Raw genomic sequence first — 23,428 nt, 5'->3', positions numbered from 1 at the left:
TTGTCCGCCGCTCTGACAGTCCTTGGGCTTCACCCCTGCACGTCGTCCCCAAACCGAACGGCAGGTTCCGCCTGTGCGGGGATTACCGCCGACTCAACAACGCCACTACGCCTGACCACTATCCAGTGCCGCACATTCAGGACTTTTTCGGCGCATCTGGCCGGTACAGGGGTGTTTTCCAAGGTGGACCTGGTGCGTGGATACCACCAGGTGCCCATGCACACCCTGGACATTCCCAAGACAGCAGTGATAACACCTTTTGGACTTTTTGAGTTCCTGCGGATGCCTTTTGGACTCAAGAATGTCGCTCAAACGTTCCAGCGCCTGATGGATTCGGTGCTGCGAGACCTGCCGTTTGTGTTTGTCTACCTCGACGACATACTCGTCGCCAGCGCTTCAGTGCAGGAGCACCTGTCCCACCTCGAGCCCTTTTCACACGGCTCAACGAACACGGATTAATCATCAATCCTGCAAAGTGCCAGTTCGGTGTGTCTGACATTGATTTCCTGGGGCACCGCGTCACCAAGGGCGGTGCGACACCTCTGCCAGCGAAGGTGGAGGCTGTTGCGGCTTTTCCTCGCCCGCTCACAGCCCGGTCGCTTCGTGAGTTTCTGGGGATGGTGACCTTCTACCACCATTTCATCGCCCGGGCCGCACACATCATGCGGCCGCTGTATGAAGCGTTGAAAGGCAAGACCCCTGTCCAGGCGATCGACTGGACAGGAGAGGCGGACGTCGCTTTTGCTGAGGTCAAGACCGCGTTGGCTCAGGCGGCTTTGCTGGCACACCCATCATCTACGGCTCCCATTTCCATCACCACGGACGCGTCGGACTACGCGGTCGGCGCAGTGCACGAGCAGTGGGTGGAGGGCGCTTGGCAGCCGCTCGCCTTTTTCAGCCGCCAGCTGACGCCCAGAGAACGCAGGTACAGCGCCTTTGACCGAGAGCTCCTTGGACTTTATTTGGCCGTGCGGCACTTCCGTTTCATGCTGGAAGGCCGTGAATTTACGGCGTTTGTCGACCACAAGCCGCTCACCTTCGTCATGTCAAAAGTGGCGGAGCCTTGGTCGGCACGTCAGCAGCGGCAGCTGTCCTACATATCAGAGTTCACTACGGACATTAAGCACGTGGCTGGCAAGTCGAACCTGGTTGCTGATTGCCTCTCCAGAGTCGTCATCGGTGCCGTCCAGTTGGGCCTGGACTATACTCGCATGGCGGCGGACCAGGTCACAGATCCCGGCGTCCAGGCTCTGAAGGTGGAGGGCGCGGGGCTGCGCTTGGAGGACGTGGTGTTCGGCGACGCGGGCATTTCCCTCCTGTGTGACGTTTCCACGGGCCTGGCGCGGCCTGTCGTCCCTGCCAGCTGGAGGCGCTCTGTGTTCGAGGCGGTGCACGGCCTATCACACCCCGGCGTTAAGCCTTCGGTGCGCTTGGTGGCCGCGAAGTTCGTCTGGCATGGGCTGAAAAAGGACGTGAGGACTTGGGCTGGTGAGTGCATGGCTTGTCAGCGCGCTAAGGTGCACCGCCACACGAAGGCCCCTTTGGAGCGTTTCCTGGTGCCTGAGAGGAGGTTTGACCACGTCAACATCGACCTGGTTGGTCCATTGCCCTCCTCTCAAGGTTTTTCCTACCTCCTCACCATGGTGGACAGGACGACCCGTTGGCCGGAGGCGGTTCCTCTCGTGTCAACGACAGCCGCAGACATTGCCCGAGCTTTCATTGCGACGTGGGTGTGTTGTTTTGGCACCCCGTCAGACATTTCCTCGGACAGAGGCTCACAGTTCACGTCCGAGCTCTGGAACGCCGTGGCGAGTGGTCTGGGGGTTAAGCTGCACAGGACTACCGCTTATCACCCTCAGGCTAACGGCCTCTGTGAGCGGTTCCATCGCTCCATGAAGGCGGCCCTGAAGGCGGCCCTGAAGGCCGGCCTTACTGACGGGAATTGGGTCGACAAGCTGCCCTGGGTGATGCTGGGCCTGAGGACTGCGCCTAAAGAAGACGTGCAGTGCTCTACGGCTGAGATGGTATACGGTCAGCCGCTGAGGGTTCCTGGGGATTTCCTCCCTAACGCATCGGCTCCCTGGTCGGCGTCGGCCCAGCGGGCTTTCCTGCAGGACGCCGCTGAGGCCTTTGCTCCGATCCCTACTACTCAGCACGGTACTCAGGTGTCCCGGGGGGGGCACGTGTTCATCCGGCACGATGCGCACAGAGGCCCCCTGCAGCCCCCTTACGATGGGCCTTTCCGGGTCTTGGAGCACGGGTACAAGCACCTGGTGGTCGACCTGGGTGGCAAGGCCGAGCACGTCTCGGTGGACCGGGTGAAGGCTGCTCACCTGGACTTAGACCAGCCGGTAGTGCTGGCTCGACCTCCGCGACGGGGACGCCCCCCGGCTGTGACCCCTGTCACGGATTTAGGACCTGTTGTTCCGGTCCCTCCTCTTCACGAGGCCGTGCAGGCGGATGTCGCTTCTCCGGCTCCCGTGCTCAGGAGTCGTGGGGGTCGGCGCGTTGTTCCTCCCCGCCGCACAGACTTTCTTTACATGTGAATTCTGGGGGGGCTTGTGTGGTGCCACGTGATGGGACATAATTCACCTCTGGTTATTGTGTTGCAACACGGACCCGTTAGAGAGGGCACCGGAAGCTAGGTTCATTCATGCTAGCTTCACAACAAGTAATAAGCTAATGTCTTAACCTGTCTGAATGTTCTTTGATAATAAAGTGTGGAGTTCCATACTGAACACACTGCCTCCGACTCCCATTCATCGGCTCTACACGCACCTTTTAAAGAACCGCGAGGAGCTCCATTTTTTAAATACCGGGGACAACCGTACATAGTTATCATAGTAAAGGCAACAGCTCATGCTTACAATAAAAGCCAGCTGCTATGCTCACATAACCTTTTATACACAGCTAACAGTTTTGCCAACAATAACAATTCATTTGATGAAGGAATAATGGTGCCTTCATTCAGGCAATGAGTAATTTACCTTGTCAGGTGTTGGTGCTATCAGAGATGTAGCTAGCTATTCATCAAACCCTACATAAACTTGTGCCTGAATGTATTATCTCCTTCTCCTCCTATTGCTGCTTCGACACAACACCGGGTATGACTTCTTCACTTCGGCAGGGTAATTGCTGCTATGCATTTTTGTTTGTTAAGTGAGTCTTGGTTGTGTGCAGTTGGTGTTGATGTGCTTGGTTAGCCATAAGAGTTAGCAAGGCTGCTATTTAAACACTGTTGCCCAATGCTTGCTGTTCTTTTTGTTGTTTTTTGCAGTTTTGTGAAACGTGCATTGTGGATTTTCCATGCTGTTCAATACTAGAGATGTAAACATTGCTGCTGTCTTGCACAAAATCTATTTATGTGATGATGATTATTATTGACTGGGAAATTCAACGTGGCTTTTCATCACACAGACGGTCATATTATTACCACCCACTACTGACAATTTGCCTCACTGTTGATGACATCCTAATTCAATCTGCTGAGCTGCTGTTTTATGGTTTACCCGGCTGCTACACTATGCATTCAACACTCATCAAAGCACATTTCCATGAGGTAGGCTACATCTGATTTTGAAATCATACAAGAAGAGGTTGATAGTAGGCTACCTTCTGCAGATGTCACATCTTACTTCATGTTGCAACATGTCGGATGGGTTTATATTCATCCATCTCAAATCACTCGATAGTAAACAATAGTTGGAGGTGACAAATGTCCAAAATGACAAACGTCATCACCTCTGAATCTCATTATAAATCTGTTCCACTTGAGTTGGCTGAGTGAGTGATTATGGTATCTAACAGATCTCTCTGTCATTGGTACTTTTGGAGTACTGAAGTCCATATTCAACACAGAGACATTGCTAAAACAGAGAGTGGGATCTTAGGCTAAATTGTACATCGACAATTCCCTGGAGTTTTCTCAGCAACAGTAGTTGTCCAGTTTCCTGTCTGTCACTGTATTCTGATACAGCACTGACAGGGATGAAAGACGCTTGGATAATGTTTGTGAATTCCAAGGAAATTGAAGTTGGTTGGAGGCTTTCATTGAAGCAGAACCTCTTCAGCCAGCCATATGCAAATAATTTGTAGTCACTTTTGCTAGTCACATTGTTTTGAATTCACTATGGGATGAAGTAGTCAGCGCTGCATTATATAATTGTATGAGAGAGCTCCATTCCCTATTTTTGAGAAAAGCAACAAAAAGAACAAGAGGTCATGTTGTTAAATCATTTTAGAGAAAGCATTCTCTATGCTTTTGCTCTTTTTAAAATTTAGCCATTTTTTTTGTGTTTACATCAAACTTAATCATCCAGATGTTGTTGATTTTAGGAATAGGTTATTTTTTATAATGTTGCAATGCAAAGTCCAAACTATATATTATTTAGCAAAGTCTTCCCTCTGGTGGATAGACATTGCATGTTCCAATTTTAATATTTCCATTTTATTTATTTCAATAGTATCTCTTTAATTTAAATAATCAGCGGTGCTTGACATTGTTTTTAAACACATGACATTTATTTTTACTTAATCCTTTTATTTTTCACCCATTGGTAAACTTTCTGTGTTTCTGTCTATTTAGCTCAAAAGTCCTAAATTGCCATTAAAACTTAATGGCCTCAATCCAATCACAAACATTTCAGTTTGGCTTGCTAATGATTCAGTGTTTTTCATACCTGTTTTACAGAAGAAGGGTCAATTATGTTGAAGGTTTGATCAGTTATTACAATGCTGCCTTTCAACTACCTGACTTCATCAGTTAGAGTAGCTTTAAACTTAATTAATGTACAAACACAACACCAGTGTCTGCAGTTTGCATTTGAATGTGTCATTTATTAAATGTAATGTTTTAGTTTTATCCTTTGCTCTTCTATTGAGTATTGGTATTAACAGTGGTAGAAATTGATGACACATTTAAAGTTGCATTGACGCGTGAATTCCACTAGAGGGTGGTGTTGTTTCACTAAACTTGTGCTCTGAGTAAAGACACCTTCATCCAGCTCGTTCCCGTACTATAAATATATTTAAAAGATGATGAATTATGATCATGGCATACTGAAGTCTTTTATTTTATCGGATATATTCCGGCTATGTCGTACAAAGACGATGAAAATAATGTCTCATCCTTTAAGTTCTGTTAACGAGCTATTCTTTCATTAATAAAACCAAACTTTTGAAAGACAACACAGGACTAGGAGAGCATAGCTTTGAATTCACTATTTAATTTGTACATCTGAAGGAACACCATCAAGATCACCATCAAGATCTGCCATCTCTTACTCTCTTTTATTCACTCACTCTTTCTCACTCTCACACACACAAAATCCACACACTCTCTTGTGCTTTTTTTATATCTTTGATTAATCTCTGCTTTGATAACTTAGAAAATAATTTAAATAAAAAAACATTGATTTTCATGGGCACTTGAGAGAGATGAAGCTCAAACGAAGGGGCTGGCTGACACATCAGTGGTTTCTTCTACTGAAGTAAAATGGGGGGTGGGGTCGTCAGAGTTTAGAGTTGTTCTCCCAAAGGAAGGAGTCATTGCGCAGCACTTTGGCCAATTTCTCGTTGAACGGCGTGTAGAAAGCCCGCAGGATCTCTTTAGTGATGGGCAGCATGGGTCCCAGGTTTTTGTCAGCCGGCCTCCTGGTGTTTGACGCCGGACTTCTTGTGATCTCGGACTCTATTTCTTTTGTGAGCGGCCCTGTAAAACACACAAACACTTTGTTCAACATCCCTTCCCTTTGGACCACTTCTGATTTTACCGCGGCTCTGAAGAAATGCAACAAAACGTGGATAAAGGACTCTTTTATGTCACTGTGTACCATCGGTGTTCCTGAGCAAGAGATTTGAAGCTCTGGGAGGTAATCACATCTGGGCTGATGTTGGCAGCTATTTAAAGTCTGAGCTTTGGGGCAATTACTGTGGGATGCAGTGAGACGAGGGGGCTTGTTAACTACAGGGCAAAACTGTATTTGACTGTCGCACTTGTAGTTTACTAACTGCAATCTACTGTATACCCCAAGGAAAGGTTGGAGTCTTTGATACTGAAAGAAGGTTTAAGAAAATCCGGAGCTGTATCTGAGGGGAATGTAATTTCTTTTCTAAGCTACAGGCTATACAAGACTTAACTGCTTTGAATCAACATAATGTTATAATGCAGTACATGCACTGATCAATGTTAACATATAGTACATTTTCAGAGAACCCTAATTACTTCCCTTGAGTACTTTTAACTCTACATACAGACATTCATGGCTGGAACACTTGCATTTAACGTTATCCATACTTGTCTTTCGTGATCTGTTTTACATTGTAGTGATCAGAGTCCCCAGAGAGAGGATAGTAGACCACGATCACATGTTCGGGTGCGGTTCTTACTCACCCAGCTTTAGGAAGTCAAAGACTTTGTGCATTGTGTATTTCCTGTTGGAGGCGTGGTCTTCCAACCTCAGGACCAGAATCTGTTCCCTGTTGAAGACGGTCAGCCAGTCCATCAGGTACACAATGTACAGGCCAACCTGCAATCTGACCTAAGGACACAACACAGAAACAATCAATGTGAGATAACTAAGCTCTGTCCATGAAACTTCCTCCTCCGCGGAAACACACGGGGGTTTATGCATGGTTAAACTGCTTTGAGGAGATGAACATGAGGAGGGAGGGAATTCCACCATCGTTCTCTTTCATCTCCCCCTCGCGTACGGCTACTAAAGGCACCATGTGGGCATGAGGACATGTGCTGCTATCATGTGGTGTGAGTGGTTGAGGGATTGGAGATAGATGAAGAGAATCAGGTGCTGTTTACACGGGAATGAAACGGGTTATCCGCTACTTTTCTCTTTCGTATAGCCCGTTCGTTCACACAAGGCCGTAACGGAACCGCGGAAATGGACCCCTAAAACGATAACGGGTCCCAAGGTGGATAGATCTGCGGACGGAACGCTCTGGGGGGCCAAACGGCTCCGTGTGTACGTCCTATACGATCATTTTCCTGATAACGATGAAGCCATAGCCCCGCCTCTCCCCACCTCGGCTGCTCACTGCTGGAGCATGGTCAAATACTGTCCATAGCTACTGCTACTGATCATGCTACAGATGTTAGTGCAAAATCTACAGCTCCCCTACCACAACTATTAGCAACAAGTGGACATGGAGAACTACATGAACTACATGTTGCTAAATCCACTGCGGAGAATAAACAGAAGGGCAACCATGGCAACCATGCTCGGGGTCTTCTTCACTGCTTTTGGTGTATTTTGTGGCGGGAGTACAGCGCCACTTACAGGCCCGGCATATGTACTACAGCGTCTCCAGCGGTCTCGTGTGAAAGGACACGTTTATTGAGCCGTATCCGTGTGAACTAAATACTTTTTTGAAATCGAATTCGGTTCGTTTGCGTTTAGTTTGCGTTCCCGTATAAATGGGGCCTCAGAAATCACCACTTGCCAGTAGACCAGATACTCACTTTATAACACAGCATGATGTTGTTGCACATCCCATTATTGTGACTTATGAATCATACCTTTTTGCTTTTTCTCTTTTGTATATCACTGTAACAGGAATATTTTGGTTGTTGAACAAAGCAATTTGAAGAATGAAACTATTGTGATGGGTACATTTTGTTGACATCTTAAATGTATTTTCAACTCCAAAAAATAATTTGTCTGAGATTTCAGCAGTGTTTGCAGGTAGGGTAATTGTTGATGAAATTGATTGTGTTATTCGCTTGTGACAGTTCATTGCAAAACAGTAGGCATCAACACAATTCCTTGTAATTGGGAAAGGAATCGTTTTGTTTTCTTTTTGCCTCCTTTGAAAAACTGAAAAGGCATTCAGAACAAATGATTACAAGCCAGAAACTCTTCCTTTGTTTAATCAATTTGGTACAACAGTGACGGCCAATTGTGTTCTCATGCTGGCGTTTATTCCTCTTTTCTGCCCGGACTTTAATCTGAGCTTAACCACTTTTATCGAGGAGCCACAGGCATGAGACCTATGTATGGACAGCTGTAAAGCTTTTCATGGTTTAATAACTCTGAGGAGATATTAGCGGATGGACAATTAGGCCAGCGGCACATAGCGGGCTCCCTGTGGGTCGTAAAGCTTGTCAGGAGGGGGGAACCTCCGAGTATGGGGCAGCTTGAAGGGGGAACCAAAAGAAGACAGTCTCCTCCTCCTCCCTCTCTCAGCCAGTCTGACTCAAGGCACTCTGGGAAAAGTTGGCCAGGGGCCGAACACTGGGACCCTCGGCTCTGCCCGGCTCTGTGTTGCCAATCCCTTTCAAAAAGTCCAGCCTGCAAGCTTTAGCTTTTGCTAATGAAGTGTGCATTTCACTCCATCTGTCCTTTCCACTCCTTTTTTCTATTTCTTTCTTCCCACCAGCAGAAACGCCGGTCGCTAAAGTGTGGTTTTCTGCGGGACAAAGGCGGGAGGGAGGGGAGACTCACTGGCATGGCGTTGTTGACAGTAGTGTTGTAGACACAGGAGCGCATTGTGTACTCCAGAAGGCACCCCTCGATTAACTGCAGCGACTCCGACACCTTCTCGTGGAAATCCTCTGCAGACTTGTTGGCAATACCAAAGTAAAGGTAGTCAGAGTAGAGCCTGCGAGACAAAAGAGACGTACGTGAACACATTTGAATAATACAATTTCAATTATGCACATACATTTGATTCTTTGAAGTATTTAAAGATACACAGATTTGAAATTAAGCAGGTTTGACCTTAAATGAAATGTTCCTGCAGCTACACATCACTGCAGTTTACAGGAAAACTATACAGGATTGTGCTGTTTACAATTAAGATAATGTTTCCAGTTGTACAAAGTTAAGTAAACAATTGCCAAAGGCTGTCACTGGAACTTCATGACTTGGATGACTTTGACTGGAAAGGATAGCTATCACAGAAATATACGTGTTTTGCATTGTAATTGATTGCCATTGCATTGATGCAGGATGGGTATTCTCTGTTGAGTCAGTTTATTCAATGAACAATATTCAAAAAGGGTGGTCATCAAATCCAGCATGACAGTTTTGAATGGAGTGCATTTATCTCCAGCCAAAGATATCAATGATGGGCAACTAGGGAATAGGGGATCTGAGAGCCCGGGAACTTTGGAGCATACAAATTGCATGATATGGAGGAAGCTATTGATCCTGGGAATCACTTTTATGGCAGTATGCATAATCATTATGAATACAAAACTTAAGAGTGGTTTAATAAGAATACAGAGTAATATAAATAATAGGACATTTTGATAGGAGAAATTGAAAAAAGGAGAACAAAGAAAAGGAACTTGTCCAGACATTCTGTGAAGTAAAAATCCATTTTAACAACATAATGTAATCCTAGTTTAAACAGAATGTCTTGCAGGCATTCAGCATTAAAGACCTCCACACATCTGATCAAGACATCGTAATGAAATGAATGTGACAGGCTGATTAAAAGGCAACAAATCTTCTGTGACAGCAGCTCCTTTGTTTCCTACACAGGGAAAGTATCTGTCTGCGAGCAGTGTATGATGGAGGCACAAAGGCAGGCTTGTCAGAGTGGTATCGTAGCTGGCATTGCAGAGCAGATCTGCAGTGAAAACAGGGATTACTTCTACCTTTCCACCGGGTCCCTGAGCATGATGATGAAGCGGGCGTCGGGCTGCAGGGCGTGGACGAAGTCCTGGATAAGGAAGGGAGGCTCCCCCTTTGTGGTGTTGTCATAGAAATACATCCAGGCGTTGTTATCCCACATGGTGGACGCGCTGGCTTCTCCTGCAAAATACACCCACAGTGGTTCAAATAAAAACATGCGCACGGATTGAACACATCTATTTGTGCAGAGACAAAGAACACATACATGCACAGATATACATGTTTATAGTTGCATCTCCATTTGGAGTTACATTTGTAGTTGAATATGCAGGACCCATTGTTTCAGACTTTCGAAAGCAGCACTTTCTTTAATGAATTGATTAGTTCACTCAGAATATTTATTCAGCAACTACTTTGAAAAAAAGTCATTTCTGAAGCCAAAAATGAAAAAGTATTCGTAGTTCAAGTTAAGCTTTTTTTTCTTTTATTATAAGAATGTGAATATCTTTGAGTTATGGACTTAATATCCAGCCAAGCACAACATCTTACATAATCATAGGCTCTGGGAAAATGTAATGGACAATTTTTTTTATTTGTATGACCTTTTTTAGACTAAATTAGCTGATTTATAGATCCATTAGGAAAATAATGGGCAATGGGATTTTGACAACGAAGATGAAGTTGCAGCTCTAGTTAAAGCCAATTTACAAATGCACTATTTATGCACTCTTTATGCCCTCATACATTTCAAAGTTACGTTTCCTGCTTTTAAAAGACACTTGCAATTTAGTTAGCACACTTTTTTGTCGCATTGCCAAAAAATTCACAGGGCAATTTTGGATGATTCTTGCCATTGATGATTGAAACTTGCAGGCATTCACATTCACAACAGCATCCTTTTTTTGCACCCTCGATTGAAGGGTGAATACCTTGCCAAATTGGGCAAGTACATAAGGTATTACTCAAGGAGGACACAGCATGATCCTAACACTCATGCAACAAGTCAATAACAAGAAAGTGCAAAAAAAAAAGGGAAAGCAATGACTTCTGGAACTGAGAGTAAAGTAGCGGAAGGACTGCAATCAGTCCTGGTGCTCAAGTCAGAGGACGTCGTTTCTCAAACATTTTTGAGAGCAGGAATTTTATCAGGCTGAGCTAAGAAAGGATATTCAGGATTCATTAGGCTGTCTGTTCCTTCATTATCCTCTTATCTGGGAAGTGAAGCTGTGATGTACTTGGAGGGAACTCAACACGGGCCTTATCTGCCTCGTTTCCTCAGAGGAAGAGATGATAGCCAGGGCCTATTTTCTGTGATGACAGTTAGAGTGAAACAGGATCGCTGCTAATGCTGTTATGCTTGAAATGATGCAAGTTGTGATCAATTATATTTAAAGGTCTCGGTGTCCATTAACAGGGCTTATTTGGGAGAGGCCGTAATAGGACAAACACATGGAGGATCCTGACCAGCATGCCTCTGGTGTCGGCCTCCTGTTGAAGAGAGTCCGAAGATCCTGGCCACAGGCCTGCACCTTGCTGGGCTGTCCCAGAGCATGATCTGAATACTGAGCGTGGCTCTGACACACTCCCCCCCCCCCCCCCTTTTTAAATGGATTATTTATTTAAAGAGGGAAACAAAGCAGGGCGGCATGCTAAGCTGCGCTCAATGCAGCAACTCAGGCTGGTCTGAAAAGGCTATTGTTACAAACTTGAATCAGTTTTTCTTTACAGCTGAGCAGTTCTTTCAGGTTGTGTTTGCATGATGGGAAAAGACAGAGGCAGATGGATGACGCTGGGAGCAGATATGCAGATAGAGGATGGTAGATTGTAAGACTTCTGCACCCCTCCACGGATATTATTGCTGCCCTGACACACACAAAACAATGATTCCCTTTTTTATACAGCACTTCAATGAAGTGGCTAAGTGAAGCAGAAGGAAGTCCAGTATCATTAAGCTGTTAGAGCCTCTCTCTGGCTGAGTCACCATCTCTCTTAAAAAATCACCATCACTCGCCGGAGTGAAAGTGGCTGCTACGGAGCAGCTCTGGGCCTCCGCCTCGCTACCTGCTGCTTTAACAGCAGCTTTGTGATATTGCAGGGGAGATTACATTTGATGTTCCAGGCAAGTGTCAGCTTTCCCCGAGCCAAACGCTATGGGCTGCAGCCGGACCAGGGCACAGAGTTATGTCAGTCCAACTTCCTCACATAGGTCAAAGCACTGATACATGACCTGAGTAGCTAATATGATGCAGAACAGGGAAGGCAGCTTAGGCCGTCCTGACATGATGTGACACTGACAGGAAGGCACAGATTACACTGAACAGGAAATGTTTGTGGAACTGAAACTGCCTGGAGATCTGATTAGAGAGATGGTAGACTGTTTTCACTTGTTACTGGTTCCTTTACTTAAATGTGTTATTCTTTAGATAATCATTCTGAAATAGAGCAGAGGTGCTTTAATGGAAGAGACATTAGAGCAACTTCCTAGAATAGTTTGCCACTCAAAGGTTGCTAGTTTCACATGATGCATTGCCTCTCTTGCTTATTGTAAAAAGCTGATTTTGAATGGCACATTTCCACTGCAGCGGGGTAGCCCCGTTTAAGCGCCCCTAAGCGTCCTCGCTCAGGCCTCGGGCTGCCTCGCTGGTCATCCGAGGCCGTGGCGCATTTCCATTACAGTTTAGGACCTGGGGTAGCAACGCAGTGTAGGCGGGGCGATCGGCTTTTTTTTTCACATTTCGAGTTGTTCCGTCGAGCTCCCGCTGGATTTTATCATCCCCAATGAGATGTAGGAACGTCGTCACCTCCTCGGTCGACCACGGTGTGCTTTTCTTTGACGTTGCCATTTTTGTAGCTCCTCCATTTACAAAAATGCTGTGTATAAAAATGCTGCAAGCTTGCTTCTAGATATATATGCGACGCTAGGGATGATCTCGCGCGCGAACTTGTGACGATTCTCTCTGACCAATCAGCAGTCGAGAGTGTTGACGTCACTAGTTCAGCCCTGGCCCTGGCCTGATAGAACCACGATTTTATGGGGCCGGAAAAAGAGGGAAAAAGTACCCGCTAGCCGGTGCTACGCTATATGGAAGGGCCACCAAAAACTGACCTGGCCGCTTGAGGCCGCTTGAGGACGATTAAGGATGCTTAAACGGGGCTACCCGCTGCAGTGGAAATGCGCCATAAGTGTCTAGGTCACAGTTGCTGTTTTTTTAAAATATGTTTTGAATTCTAGAAAAAAAAGAAGAAGCAGATTTGGGGTTGGATAAGAGTTGGACAAAGGTCAGTGGTTAGTTTGTAAAATAAATAGTACGAGGGGCTTGTTCAGTCTTGGTTTGCCTTTATTCAGGGTCCTACATAAACACTTGAAAACTGGTGTACCATCAATGTTTTTGGCCCAATATTAGCCGAAGTAACCTACTAAATCTGACACACCATGCTTTTCAAGTTACTATTTGTATATGACTTGAGTGAATGTTTATGATAATGTTTATGTAAATGAAAAGACATATCACAAATTAGATTGGCTTTATTTTAGTGCATCAATCCATTAAAATATGCCCTGATTCAGATCCTTACTCTGGGCTCAGGACATTGGAGTACCTTTTATAATAAATCTCTGGAGTGTCAGCGTTTGAAAGTTGGATTAAAACGTTGATACTTTCCATCCCATTTATATCAAGGGCAGTACTTTATAAAGTGGATAGCTTGTGTATTTTAAGTCTATAAAGACGCCACGGATAGTGACTCAACCCTTTTTGTCACCAGTGACTCTGGCACTTTACCACTAATGTTCAATCCAAATAAAACATCAACAAAATATTTTACAGATTACACATCATGTGGGTTTGAGCTTTGCACATGGGCCTTGTTTTCAATTGCATTTTTGATTGTGATGTTCTAAGTTTATACTTTGCACTTGCCACTAATTACCAACTGGAAAGAAATGTTCATCCATTTGATGCTCAAAGAAAACAAGTGAATTGGTTAAAAAAATCCATTGGTAAGGAGGAACAATTCAGATTGAATGGAATTGACTGCAAATTATTGTAATACCTTTTCCTACATTGAACCTCCTAGTATTGACCGACCAATGTAAAGTCATGTGTCTTACCTATGATGATGTTAGGTTGGCTGGGGCTTCCACTGGCATTTGCTGTGAGGTTGCCCTGGATTTGGTTTGCAGCCTGATCGAACAAGTCCAGATAGTCCTCCACTGGATACCGGTCATGAAAGCCCTCGCTCAGACGGATGATACCTGATGGAGGAAGAAGACAGGCATGGTAAATACACTTTGTGGGGTATACATGTCAGTGTTTCCCAGTGGCGTGCGGTGAGGTGCATGGCTGGTGAGGCACTGACTCTTTCAGAGTCAGATTTACAAATATTATATTTTGACCTTAATCGAAATATTCGGTTATTTTCAAAAGCTTTTTTAGTCTGATGCTTCAATTCATTTTAAACAGACCGTTCAACAAAAGGATAGGCCTATACCCACAATTTAAATATTGGATTGTTCTTTCTTAGTAAGATTCCATTTGCATTACAATTGTGGTCTTACCTTGAATTGAAGATGAAGTCCATGCTATCCTTCTGGACAACAATCTCTATTACTTTTTTGTAAAAGTCCTCCTTATCTTCCTGTAGTTTCAAAAGTCTAGTTTGCAGAGGTGGGACCAAGTCATTGTTTTCCAAGTCCAAGTCTCAAGTCTTTGCGCTCAAGTCCGAGTCAAGTCTCAAGTCTTTGCGCTCAAGTCCGAGTCAAGTCTCAAGTCTTTGCGCTCAAGTCCGAGTCAAGTCTCAAGTCAGGATGGGCAAGTTCAAGTCAAGTCCAAGTCCTAAACTTTGACAAAACGAGTCTTTAACAAGTCATTATGTGCTTTTCACCAAATCGATCAACAGAATAATTCTTAATAATCAAACCGCTCTTTATTAGTCACATTAATAATTTAATAATCCATTTTCTCTCTGCTGGTAAAGTAACGTGTTTTTTTCTATTTGAAGAGGGATCAGTAAGGTAAAGCTACCGTGACGGTTTGATTCAGAAGGAGTTTAATGTATAAGATCCCTGATGTTGAGGTGACCAGAATGTTTATTTCCACTGGCACTGTGTACAACATGTTATAAGGGACCCACAATCTCTCTTTATGCAAGGGATAATGTGCAGCGAGGCGGTCTCTATGGGGAAAAGAACACCTGAATCTCACTCTGCAGGTGGTAATTTTGATGCTAATACTTTGTACTTTTACTTGTAACATTTTGAATGCAGGACTTTTTATTGTAACCGAGTATTCCTACACTCAGGTACTTTTACGCAAGTACAAGATCTGAACTTCTCCCACCTCTGACAATAAATCCTGAGTGGTTACCAAAACAAAACCCTGCTCTGAAGGTTATTTTCATTTTACAAATCCTGCACTCAGCTTTGCTTTCTCCAATATCATTGAAATGCAGCCAGATGCTGCTTCTTTTTACGGGTTTCGCTAATTTATTGACTTCTTCCGACGTGCTTGCATTTAAATCTGGCTCCCCGTCGCTCTGTGTAGCCGGACTGTACCACTATGCTGTCTTTGAAGCATCTGCCCCCCACCCTTCTTTCACATAATGGTATGATCCTAGTGTGTCCTCGCATATGATTGGCCGCATGGTGGCTCACCAAAATAAAGTCCTGCCCCTGCCTGCATGGATTCACAGCAAGAGTAGAAGCGGCTGGAGATTCTGCTCTCCCCGACGGGAGTCTGCTCTTCTAGCAGCATCTCGCGATCGGCGTGTTGGAGACCTCTGAATTAAATGATCAAATCACCTCAAGTCAGAAGGCTCAAGTCCAAGTCCAGTCCCGAGTCATTGGTGTTCAAGTCCAAGTCGAGTCGCAAGTGTTTTGTGATGTTGTCAAGTCGAGTCCAAAGTCATCAAATTGGTGACTCGAGTCCAAGTCATGTGACTCGAGTCCACACCTCTGCTAGTTTGTTGTTCGCGTCTACCGTCGCTGCGTAGAATAACAGTTGCAACAAGAACCTGTGGGCTCACTTCCGCCCCCTTCAGTGCGACAGAGGTTATGGCTGCCTCCCCTGGTGCTTTTTTCATTGCCGTTGTATGATGAGACCAGCGAGCCTAAATATCATATATACGTGAAATAAGTTATTTAGAGACTATGGATGGCGAGGATAAATGTAATAAAGGGATCTACAAACATTACATTGGTGACATACAGTGAGATGGTGCAGGCATGCGCTTAGAGCCCGCTTTCCAGCCAGTTTCTGTGGGGTGACGCATTCTGAGGTGAGGCAGAGCTCACCTGTGCCTCACCTCACTTGAGCACGCTCACAAAATAAGTGGCCGCGCTAAATTAGTGCCCGCGCTCCAGCCAGTTACGAGAGGCAGAGCTCGTCCCTGCCTCACTTCTTATCGCTACCCGTAGTTGCAGCGGAGCTCGACAAATTTGCTGATTTTGACTATAAAAAGCGATTGGAATCATACATAAATCACATTTACAAAACAGATCAGTGGAGACATTTTATTATTATTACTATTTAGTTTTTCTTTAGTTGTTTTTCCGTTACATTGGAGTATGACAGGTGAGGCTCTGCCTCCCCTGACTGCACGTTGCTGGTGTTTCCCCTACCATTGCCTTGGAGGGGCGCTGCACCCCGCCAACGGAGCCCCACGCCCCCCCTGAAATTGAAGGTGTTTAAAAAAAAAAGAATAATATTTTTTTTTTGTAATACATATATACAGTGGGGCAAAAACGTATTTAGTCAGCCACCAATTGTGCAAGTTCTCCCACTTAAAAAGATGAGAGAGGCCTGTAATTTTCATCCTAGGTACACTTCAACTATGAGAGACAGAATGGGGGGAAATAATCCAGGAAATCATATTGTGGGATTTTTAATGAATTAATTGGTAAATTCCTCGGTAAAATAAGTATTTGGTCACCTACAAACAAACAAGATTTCTGGCTCTCACAGACCTGTAACTTCTTCTTTAAGAGCCTCCTCTGTCCTTCACTTGTTAACTGTATTAATGGCACTTGTTTGAACTCGTTATCAGTATAAAAGACACCTGTCCGCAACCTCAAACAGTTACACTCCAAACTCCACTATGGCCAAGACCAAAGAGCTGTCAAAGGACACCAGAAACAAAATTGTAGACCTGCACCAGGCTGTGAAGACTGAATATGCAATAGGTAAGCAGCTTGGTGTGAATACATCAACTGTGGGAGCAATTATTAGAAAATGGAAGACATACAAGACCACTGATAATCTCCCTCGATCTGGGGCTCCACGCAAGATCTCACCCCGTGGGGTCAAAATGATCACAAGAACGGTGAGCAAAAATCCCAGAACCACACGGGGGGACCTAGTCAATGACCTGCAGAGAGCTGGGACCAAAGTAACAAAGGCTACCATCAGTAACACACTACGCCGCCAGGGACTCAAATCCTGCAGTGCCAGACGTGTCCCCCTGCTTAAGCCAGTACCAGGCCCGTCTGAAGTTTGCTAGAGAGCAACATTTTAGATGATCCAGAAGAGGATTGGGAGAATGTCATTTGAGTGACAACCTCCTTCCATCAGCAAGGGCATTGCAAGTTGGCTGGGTCTTTCAGCATGACAATGATCCCAAACACACCGCCCGGACAACGAAGGAGTGGCTTCGTAAGAAGCATTTCAAGGTCCTGGAGTGGCCTAGCCAGTCTCCAGATCTCAACCCCATAGAAAATCTTTGGAGGGAGTTGAAAGTCCGTGTTGCCCAGCGACAGCCCCAAAACATCACTGCTCTAGAGGAGATCTGCATGGAGGAATGGGCCAAAATACCAGCAACAGTGTGTGAAAACCTTGTGAAGACTTACAGAAAACGTTTGACCACTGTCATTGCCAACAAAGGGTATATAACAAAGTATTGAGATGAACTTTTGTTATTGACCAAATACTTATTTTCCACCATAATTTGCAAATAAATTCTTTAAAGATCAGACAATGTGATTTTCTGGATTTTTCTGCGTGTCAAAATGAAAGACAACCGGGGGGGGGAAAGAGTGTCTCCCTCCGCAGCCGGAGGGAGACACTCTAGCCGCCTTCTGGAAAAGCTTCACAAGTACGTCGGTACGCAAATGCGCTTTGTGACACAAGTGACGGTACGCATTTCAGATTACGCACATAACCTGCGTACCAGTTATGTGTTACCCCCTGTACTACAGCAAAAGTAGTATTCTCCGTCGGGACTTCCTGCAACAACACCACGCCGTTATCAAAGATGTTCTATTGAGAAGACGATCACTACGTGACAAAAGTTTTCAAAACTGTGGCTACTGAAATCAATCTTACTAACTGCTGTCTGTGCAATTTACTCCGCGCGAGTTGGCAGACTTTATTTTGCTTACTTTAACATCATTTTTCATGGTGGGGCTAAGCCAATTCTTGGTATGGCTGTAGCCTACCCCAGCCATTGTTTGTAGATGTATGTGCATGAATGAACAAGGCAACTCAGGCTGTGTCTCAACGCCGTGTATTCACATTGAGCAGGCAATCATACAACTGAGGTATATTCACGTGAGGCAGATATATCTATAACACAGGCACAATACGTCCACAGGGTGGAGCTGCAACCTAGCCTAAACCACCCTGTAACATCTCCCTTCCTTTTGTTAAGTAACAACACAGGATCAATACTGCCATTAAACTGTTGACCTTCAATCAGAACATTAATCAAATGATTTCAACAACAAATAGTGCACATAGCAGAGACACTTCAATAATAGCCGGATCCGAACACATCAGCAATAAACTCAGAACAATCAATCACATTTGTTTTACAATCTCTCCACTTCCTTTTTTTTTTTTTTTTTTAAATCTTTATCTTCCATGTGTGTTTGAGTGCGCACAGTCCAAGTGTGTGTGTGTGTGTGTGTGTGTGTGTGTGTGTGTGTGTGTGTGTGTGTGTGTGTGTGTGTGTGTGTGTGTGTGTGTGTGTGTGTGTGTGTGTGTGACCTAGAGGTCAAGTCTGTCAGGAGGTCTAATCAGCCGTCCGCTCCGGGAGATGGCCCGGCCCTGTAACTCACGGCATGGTGTATCCCCAGTCTGCGGGGAAGAGCGCGACGACCCCGGGGGTGATGGCCTTGGAGACTCCTCGGGGACGCCAACGACCTCTCTGGCGCTCCCCCCACTCGCAGGCTGCTCCGGGGCCGATTCTGGGAGAACTGATGGCTGGAGAAGGGCCGCCTCTGCTGGTCGAAGATCAACCCTGTTGCGCCGATACGTGGTCCCCTCCACACCGACCAGATAGGACCGGAGTCCCAACTGCTGAAGGCACACACCTCTCCTCCATCTGCCCGTCCTGTCTCCTGGGAGTGGCTTCATCCGTATGGGCTGGCCGACATTCAGCTCCGGCAGATCCTTGGCTGATCTGTCATATGTCAGCTTTGCTGCTTGATGTTTCATTTTCAGCTTGTCAGGAACACCCATGACGACCTGAGGCACCAGTAGCTGGTCGGCCACAGGGAGAAGGGTTCTCAGTCTCCGCGACATAAGCCGCTGTGCTGGGCTGCAATGCATACCCTCAGTGGGCGTATTTCTCCAATGCAATATGGCCCTCCAGGGGTCCTCTTTGGCACGGTCTGCCCTTCTGCACAGGCTCTTTACAATTTTCACTGCTGACTCCACTTTGCCGTTAGCTTTTGGGTGCCTCGGTGAGGACATGACATGCACAAAACCCCACTCTCTCGCAAACGCCCGGAACTCTCCACCGGCAAACTGGCCTCCACCATCAGAAATGGCCCTGTCTGGGACACCATAGCGTGCAAACTGTGCCTTGCATCTACGGATCGTGGTGTCCGCTGATAGGTCAGGGAGGAGGTCGATCTCCCAAAAGTCCGAATATTGGTCCACCAGGAGTAAGAAGTTCTGTGCTGCGTAGCTGTACAGATCCATGCTTACTAGCTGCCAGGGACGTGTGGGGAGTGGGTGTGACATCATAGTCTCTTTCTGTTGTTCGTGTGCATACTCATTGCACACAGAGCACTTTTGCACATAATCCTTGACTTCCCCTTGCATACCGGGCCAGTAAAGTGTATCACGGGCCTGCCTGTAGCACGCCTCGCCCCCCACGTGGTTGTAGTGGATCCGTCTCAGCATTTCCGGGCGCATAGCTTTTGGAATGATGACGCGCTGACTCCTGAAGAGCACGCCATCCTGTGCACTTATCTCATCTCTCATGGCCCAGTAGTCCCTGACGGCTACAGGGGTCTCCTCTTTGTGTCCTGGCCATCTCTCCAGCACGACAGACTTAAGTGTTTGAAGACACACATCCTCCTCAGTGTGTGTCCGAATCTTTGTCAGGTGTTGGCTGCTGACATTTAAATAGTCTGCCTGCTGAATGGCCGCCGTGTCACCCTGCTCCTGCTGCATGCTGCAGACCATTTCACGTTGGTACAGTGTGTCTGTTCTCTGTGGCGGGGTGGTGGCTCTGCTGAGCGTGTCACTTATGTACATCTCAGGGCCTGGCTTGTATACCACCGCAAGGCAGTAGTTCTGAAGTGTCAGGAGCATGCTCTGAAGGTGCTTTGTCGCACTGAGGAGGGGCTTGGTGAAGATGGACACCAGCGGGCGGTGGTCGGTCTCTGCAGTCACATCACTCCTCCCATATAGGTAGTAGTGGAAGCGTTGGCAGGCGAATACAATACTCAGGCACTCCTTTTCAATCTGTGCATAATTTTGCTTTGTTTGGGTCAATGCCCGGGAGGCGAATGCGACAGGCTGTCCCCCTTGAAGCGAGCAGCAGCCCAGACCCGCCTGACTGGAGTCGCTCTGTACGGTGACTGGCTTGCGGACGTCATAGTACCTTAGGACTGGCACCGCCGTGACCAGTGCCTTGATTTCCTTCATGGCGGCATCATGTTTGGGCAGCCAGTGCCACATCACATCCTTGTCCAGGAGTCTCCTCAGCGGCTCACATACCGCTGACAAGCGTGGCATGAATCTGGACAGATAGTTCACAAATCCGACACACCGCTGGACCCCTTTTGCATCTGTGGGGTTTGGCATGTCCAGAACCGCCCTGACTTTTTCAGGGTCAGCCTTGAGGCCCTCCGCGGACAGTATGTGGCCGTGGAAGCGGACCTCCTTCACTCGGAACTGCAGCTTTTACAGTCCCAGTCTCAGTTTTACTTCCCTGCATCTGTCCATCAGAGCGATGAGGTTTGTGTCATGGTCGCGATTGGCCTCATCCTCTGTGTCCCCACAGCCGACTATAAGGATGTCATCGGCTATGGGCTCAATCCCTGTCAAGCCGGCCAGCAGCTCATGCTGCTTCCTTTGATACAGCTCCGGGGCAACTGACACACCGAAAGGGAGTTTCAGCCAGCGTTTCCTACCCCACGGTGTCCAGAATGTTGTCATCAGGCTGCTTTCTTCATCCAAGCGGCACTGCAGGAATGCATCACGTGCATCCACCAGGGTGAATATACGTGCCTTTGGCAGCTTATACAACACGTCATCTAAAGTGGGCATAAGGTAGTGGGACCGTTTCAGAGCACGGTTGAGAGCCTTCGGGTCAATGCATAGTCTCAATTTGTCTGGCTTTTTCACTATGACTAGATTGCTAATCCAGTCCGTAGGTTGAGTGACTGTGGTCAAGTGTCCCTCCTCTTCATATCGATCAAGCTGAGCCTTAACAGCTGCCTTGAGGGCCACTGGAACATTCCTGGGAGCACACTGCACCGGTGCCACAGTGCTGTCCAGCTCAAAGTGAATATCACCGGGCAGAGACTCAACAGGGCTGGTGAACACGTCGTGGTAGGTGCTGACCAGACACTCCTTGGTCAGGTCTCCCTTCCTGCAGTGCTCCACCTTATTCAGCTCCTCAGGAATGGTGAAGCGTATCAGACCAAGTCTCTCACATGTCTCACCCGAAAGCAAGGGCCTCTGGCCAGTATGCACAATCTCAGTGGCGAGCCGTGACTTTTATACCTAGGCCCTCTGACCCCCCCCCTTCCCTCGAAAAAAAAGGAGATATTACGTCTCAACGTATACTTCAGCGGAATATCAAAACAGCGGTCTGGGGTGAAACGCATCAATGGCAGCGACCCTCTACCACACAAAATAACATCATTTATACCTACACCTATCATGACAGGGCACCCACAGCCAAGTAGCAATTACAAATGAATTAAGTCGGCACGGCGGCCCGCATTGAAAATGACTTAGGCCTACCTTTGATGATCAAATCACTGAAACACAAAGTCCATCCTCCTGTTCTTTTGGATGAAGCACTTGATGGCGGGTCGTGCAGCTGATCCTTTGCCACTCCAGTTTATCATTGTAACTCAATCTTTAAAATGACTCGGTTAATAATTTCGCAAAGATGTCCTCACTATCACTGAAGTGAGCCATCAAGAACGAACTTATGCTAATTATAAATCTATCGATCATAAATCTATCGATTAGATTTATGATTCGAAAATAATAAAAGTAGGGTAGACATGTGGATATTATCCGGCTGAATACAACGTGCATTTATGTAACAGGTTCGTTTTCCACAGACCTTATTTCGAGCTATTTTCCAAAACCTTATGGAGAAATCCCACTGCTTTCTGTCGAGGGAATCTGAGCGAAGCTTACTTCCGGGTTTTAGGACGCGTCACTGGACCACTTGCATAGACCTCACAGCGGGCGGAACCTGTCATAAAGTCCGCGAAAATAAAGCCCGCCCATTTAGAGGGAAGATATGATTGGTCAATTGTACTGTCATTTGACATTACTCTCTCATTGAGTTACTATAGCTGGCCCTCTGTGAATCTACAGAGGGACCAACAAGCCCTCCGGTCTTCACATAACTCGCAGAGACGGCATTTAACCCTTCACATTCCAACAGAAACTGAACAGGCAGATTCGAAGGATTTATTTCTTTGGAAATATTATTTTAAATACAATTAAATCAAGTTATTTTGGTAAAGCTAATGAAAAATGTAACAACAAAAAAATATAAAAAATAATATTTAAAAAAAAAACGTTTTTTTTTTAATGTTTTCAAATATTATTTTTTAGAATATCTTAGGCCCTCACAGAGGGCCTAGAGGGCCCTGACGGCTCGCCACTGCACAATCTCAAAGTCCAGTCTGTGCGTCTTACCCCTAATGACGCATTGTGTGCTGTACACACCTAATGAGCTCATCCACTCACTGTTGTATAGTTTTAATCTGGTGAGACTCTTCAGAAGAGGGGTTCTAGGCGCCAGTCTCGTCTTGTCCTTGATGCTCATCACATTGCAAGTGGCTCCAGAGTCGAGCTGGCACTAATCTATATCTACTGTCACTTTTCACATTGAACATGTGCTCTTTTATTAAATAAACTAAACGCTTTAATTGTAAGGGTGTTTTTGACCCTAAGAAACACTGATGCATTAATCAATAACAATAATCCACAGCTCCTCTCTCTGCTACAGAGGATTTTTAAAAAATATATATATCTGTGTGGCCGTATACATTCCAAGTTTAAATCCAATCCAAATTTAGAAGGAAATGCTGACCCTGCTTATTTTTCCCTGTTTCCAGTGAAGGACCAATGTCATCTTTATGCTTCACATGCAGGTTTAGTGAATATGTTTCCCATCGGAACCATTGTGGGATTTCAGTATACTTACTAAGAGATTGTTGGGATACAGGGACTTTGGACAACCTGATCTCACCAGAATGCGTGACTCCACCACGCATTGTGGTGTTAAGGAGTCGTGGTGGAGTCACGCATTCTGGTGAGATCAGGTTGACTTTGGAGTCTCTATCAGACATGAGAATATTAAGGATGCTCAGGCCTCTGTGTCTTGCAAGTGTGATTTGCTGGTTTTACAGT

At 45.9% G+C, this 23,428-nt stretch overlaps 1 protein-coding gene across 2 annotated transcripts in view; it reads right to left on the bottom strand.

The window, feature by feature from the left end:
• Window positions 1–5,205: 5,205 nt before the first annotated feature.
• Window positions 5,206–23,428, bottom strand: part of LOC117465137 (carbohydrate sulfotransferase 15-like) — a 46,683-nt gene continuing 28,460 nt past the window's right edge. Inside the window, exons 1-6 of one of the 2 annotated variants that reach the window (XM_071206681.1) lie at window positions 18,646–20,122; window positions 13,705–13,848; window positions 9,617–9,773; window positions 8,457–8,613; window positions 6,392–6,539; window positions 5,206–5,710 (exon numbers count right to left, since the gene is read on the bottom strand). In XM_071206681.1, coding sequence (XP_071062782.1) covers window positions 5,511–5,710; window positions 6,392–6,539; window positions 8,457–8,613; window positions 9,617–9,773; window positions 13,705–13,848; window positions 18,646–20,074 — 2,235 coding nt within the window. In that variant the 5' untranslated portion in view covers window positions 20,075–20,122 and the 3' untranslated portion in view covers window positions 5,206–5,510. Of the gene's footprint in view, window positions 5,711–6,391; window positions 6,540–8,456; window positions 8,614–9,616; window positions 9,774–13,704; window positions 13,849–18,645; window positions 20,123–23,428 lie in introns of those variants that run through there. The other variant, XM_034108053.2, reaches the window with a different exon arrangement.

This window comes from Pseudochaenichthys georgianus, chromosome 19 (assembly GCF_902827115.2).
Source record: "Pseudochaenichthys georgianus chromosome 19, fPseGeo1.2, whole genome shotgun sequence".
NCBI classification, from domain to species: domain Eukaryota; kingdom Metazoa; phylum Chordata; class Actinopteri; order Perciformes; family Channichthyidae; genus Pseudochaenichthys; species Pseudochaenichthys georgianus.
Note: the sequence above shows the minus strand (reverse complement) of the source record. Positions and strands in the feature narration are given on the sequence as shown.